The sequence below is a fragment of the Gadus macrocephalus genome, chromosome 7, assembly GCF_031168955.1.
Source record: "Gadus macrocephalus chromosome 7, ASM3116895v1".
NCBI lineage: Eukaryota > Metazoa > Chordata > Actinopteri > Gadiformes > Gadidae > Gadus > Gadus macrocephalus.
The window spans coordinates 26,280,529-26,285,269 of NC_082388.1; the positions used below are offsets into that span (position 1 = coordinate 26,280,529).

A 4,741-nucleotide genomic window follows, 5' to 3' on the forward strand; every position below is an offset into this window, starting at 1 on the left:
GACCAATGGTAACCTTCTACTTACAAAACAAGGCGTATGAAAGTATATGAAGGCTAAATGTTAAGGGCCTTGAGGTACTTGAAAAAGGTGTTGCATAAATACAATTGATTGTGTCAAATGCCCAACGTCTAGCTAGTGTTTTTAGGGAACAGTGGTTGTTCAACAGAGTTATTTGTGTGTTTCCAGGAGAAAATAAAAGATCTTTGTTCAGACGAATTTGCAGTCTTATCAGGAATTGATGTTTATTGAAAGTCTCGACAGTCAACAGTTTAAAGCTTCATTTGTATGACATCCCAAAATATACAGTTTCCAATTGCAGTCTTCAAAACAAAAATGCAGAAAAAATGAAAATCCTTCTAAAATCTATTTCTGAGAAGAAATTCTATCTTGATAAAATACAAATATATTATCAAACCATCTCAGATGAATCTCCATACAAATGACCTTATTTTGACACCTAAAAAAATCCAAATTACAAAAATACACAAAAGCAAATACAATATACATTTCAAATATATGTTTTGGAAATACTGCCAGCCTGGCAAATGAGTATATTTTGCGTTGTCTCTTCAGTAAACAAAGCGCAAATATAGTTCTCCAGCACATATTTGAATCCTCATTATACTGTATGTAAGAAATACTGTCTTTTTTCAATTGGTATTAACCGAAAAAAATAAAAAAATGGAAATACTGAAAATTAAAATACCACTTTACAATAACTTTGTTAACATTCCTTAAGTAACTACCCCAAAACTCCTTAATGTCTACCTCCTCTGTCGCTCTAAAGGGGGAGAGCATAAGCCCAGAACTAAATGGATTGACTCATTATCGAGAATAATGATTCATAATCCCAATAAAATGACAAATGGAATGAACCAAAATTCACCCCGACAGCCACCGAGTCAAACGTCACTCTTTAGAATCCCTTCCGATTGATAATTTATTCATATTTAGTTATTTTGGTCATATTCTTCGATCGGGGGAGGGGGGGGGGGTCAAATCAAAGTCACTTTAGTGTAACATAAAACGGTAAAACCGGTTTTGGTAAAAACCGGCATGTCAAAATGTTGACATGAAACCGGTTTCAAACCAGTTTCAGTTCCAGTAGAATGTTTAGATCAAACCAGTTTCTGTTCCAGTGGAATGTTTACAGCAAATCAGATCAAACCAGTTTCAGTTCCAGTCAAATGTTTACGTGTAGTCTTCTCTTTTCTAATTGGTTAATTGGTTGTCAGTATTAGCTTGCAAGTTGTATCTTAGCATAAATTAGCTGAAAAATCTGGAAATGTGGCCTCCCCGTACTCCAAGTGCCATGGGCAGAGGCTGTTCTAAAACTGGATGTATTTAATACTGAATCCCATGCTTTGAGTTATTATTTTGGTTTGTTGTTTTAACAGTAAGAGGTTCAGGAATGTCACATGTGTAATCACTAAATGCTAATGTTGCTAATACAAAATTGCTTGTTTTTCTTTCTTTGCTTTCTACAGCTAACACAGTAAGACAATAGCAAATAATCCTCAAACAATGCTACTAATGAGCTATTGCTAGCTTGCTACAATAAATCATGTTGGCGCAATAAGATGCTAACTGAGGCAAATTATTCCTCTTCAGTATCGATATTCAAATTGGCAATAACTTTATTGTATTTTGGCCACCTACAGAAATGATTTTATATTAATATTTTATGCTGTGCGTACAAAGAAGTAAGGCAAACTGTTATATCAAATCAATCAAAGCCCAGAATTCTAAAACAAGATAAATAAATCAGTGAAATATCAACAGAATGTCGGCTACAAGTTCTTGGTATAACTGGAGGAGAACAAGATTGTTACACTGGATAGAACTGATGGAATAAAACGGTTGGCATTCTGTAGCAATCATCATTTTTGCGTTGATTTTAGAATTACATAGACGTTGACCATTTGCTATATTAGCTGTTTGATATCCAAGTTGATATCCGACCAATCAGACCCAAGTTTGTTTCCGACCAATCAGGCCACCCCTCCTGTGTGAAAGGCGGGTGAGCGAGCCAATCGGGACAATCAGATAATTAAACAAAGTAAATCGACTGGCAACTGTGACTCAATCTGCCAGGTTTTTTATATTTGAATCAAAAATGAAAAAAAAGAAAAGTGAATGCCGGTGATATTGAGGTGCGCTTGCAGGTTGGCTGAGGTTAAAATGTAAAAACAGCAGAAAGAAAAGTCGATTCTTTGTCTCACAGATTGCGAGAATTGGCACTTCACACATGAGCTACATTTTTTAATTGACTAAATTGGATGTAGAATTTGCCGAGGTGGTGGTGATGATACATCACATGATGGAAGACATTTTGTTTTTGTTTGTTGACGTTATTAATCGTTAGTCAGCCTGGCCTAGTGGAAAATCCTTCTAGATTCATTCATTCATTCCTACATGCAAATCAGAGTTAAATCTTATTGGGTCATGTTACACAAATGTGACACAAATATTTCGAGAAATTGTAAATGCTGTCTTCAGTTAGCATCAGTTATTGCATAAGCTAGTTATTAAAAGACCGAAAAAAAATTCTATCAAAATGCAAATGTTTACTACATTCTGTCCCTTTTAAAAAAGGTTCACATGATTTGAACCGGCGACTCGTGGCACTTTCTGTTTGTCGTCTTTTAGCAGTCACTCAAACGTTTGTGTGTTGGCTTTATCTGGGCATGCTCAGAATGCTTGTGTTTCGTCTGGGCATGCTCAGTGCCGTTGTGTCGATCTGAGCATGCTCAGAGCGGTTGTGTTGGTCTGAGCGTGCCCAGATGGCTGTGCTCTCAGGGGGCGGGGCCTGTGCTCCCTTTACATACATTCAAACTCGTCGATGCGCTGCTTGGTGTTCCCCGAGCGGATCTGGCGCAGCGTCTTGTACTTGTCCCGTCCGGCGCGGACGTTCTCGGCGTGGATCACGTCGTTCACCGTCTTCTTGGTCTCGTCGCGGGCGACGGCGAGCTCCGAGCTCAGCGCCTGCAGGGGGCACAGGGAGCAGGTGGACCAATGAGGCACTCGCTCACAACGTTATCCACCAATGACCATCAAGGATTTGGCAGTGGTAGTAGTGGGATTAAGATAATCAGTTGACACGTGTTCGTATAAATAAATCGAAATATGTATGTACTATATAAATAAACGTGTCGAGAGTAAAGGACTCATCCAGAAGGTGTTTTATAGTTCAGCCCTGGTGGGTCTAGGGCTCACAACTAAATGTTCCATGATTAAGACTAGAACTCATCAGCCGGTAGTTCAAACCAGTTCTAGAACCAGCAGGGAGTTTAAACTAGCTCGAGAACTCATCAGCAGGTCGTTTGAACCAGTTCCTAAACCAGCAGGTAGTTTAAACCAGTTCTAATACCAGCAGGCAGTTTAAACCAGTTCAAGTGCCATTAGGTAGTTTAAACCAGTTCTAAAGCCAGCAGGTAGTTTGAACCAGGAGGTAGTTTAAACCAGCAGCGAGTCTGAACCAGTTCAAGAGCCAGCAGGTAGATTGAACCAGCAGCTAGTCTAAACCAGTTCTAGAGCCAGAAGGTAGTTTGAACCAGCGGGTCGTTTGCAACAGCAGCTAGTCTGAACCAGTTCTAGATCCAGCCGGTAGTTTGAACCAGCAGGTAGTCTGAACCAGTTCTAGATCCAGCAGGTAGTTAGAACCAGCAGGTAGTTTGAACCAGTTCTAGATACAGCAGGTAGTCTGAACCAGTTCTAGATCCAGCCGGTAGTTTGAACCAGCAGGTAGTCTGAACCAGTTCTAGATCCAGCAGGTAGTTAGAACCAGCAGGTAGTTTGAACCAGTTCTAGATACAGCAGGTAGTCTGAACCAGTTCTAGATCCAGCAGGTAGTTTGAACCAGCCCCAGGACTCACCAGAAGGTGTTTCTGCACGCGCTCGTTCTTGTCCGCCTCGGTCATGCGCTCCTCCTCGCTGCGGTCGTTGGCTCCGGCGCCGCCGGCGAACTCGGCGCTGGCCTCGGCGTTGCTCTCGTCGTTCTCGTCGTGCTCGTTCTCCTCGTTCACCGGCTCCTGGATCTGGGCGGCCATCTTGGTCCTGAGTTCGTCTTTGGTCTTCTCCAGGTCCTCCTGCACCAGCTCAGCCTGGGGGACAGGGGACAGGGAACAGCAGCCGTAAGAAAACCTGCACGTCACTGATGGAGCTTTAGTGACGTCACTGACGGAGCTTTAGTGACGTCACTGATGGAGCTTTAGTGACATCACTAATGGAGTTAATTAGCGGTGGTAACATCAGATCTTCCTCAAAGTGTTACTCTCACAGTGTTTCATATTCTAGTCTCCTTATTAGATTATGTCACTAGTGTTCGGACAACGAAAGGGTCAGAATAGTTTGGTTAAGTTAAGTTAAACCTTAACTGCTACTTCTCGTTGAGTTAGTTTGTAATGCTGATGTTATGATTCAGAGAGTTAATGTTTACCCGAAGAATACTTCTTACTGAAATTAACGGAATATCTTTAACTGTAAGCTTTCCCCATCATTTATGCGGTTAAGACATAAAAGTCTTCCCGTTTCACCAAAGACCAGAAGATTTATCTTCTGGTAGTCCAGTAGTTTTGTTCGGCGGTCACGGGATTGGGATCGCCAACAACAAAAAGCAGAGTGATTGGCAACATGTTGCTGCAGCAGTGAACTCTGTCGGTAGCACAGAGCGCACAGTCCCAGAATTAAAAAAGAAGTGGTCTGACATAAAGGTACATATTTTTATGTACCAATAAATCGT

At 41.2% G+C, this 4,741-nt stretch overlaps 1 protein-coding gene across 3 annotated transcripts in view; it reads right to left on the reverse strand.

Moving 5' to 3' along the window:
* Positions 1–216: 216 nt before the first annotated feature.
* Positions 217–4,741, reverse strand: part of msna (moesin a) — a 21,421-nt gene continuing 16,896 nt past the window's right edge. For all 3 annotated transcript variants that reach the window (XM_060056130.1, XM_060056131.1, XM_060056132.1), the window contains 2 exons: positions 3,876–4,103; positions 217–2,985 (listed from right to left, as the gene is read on the reverse strand). In XM_060056130.1, the coding sequence (XP_059912113.1) occupies positions 2,821–2,985; positions 3,876–4,103 (393 nt within the window). In that variant the 3' untranslated portion in view covers positions 217–2,820. The remainder of the gene's footprint in view (positions 2,986–3,875; positions 4,104–4,741) is intronic.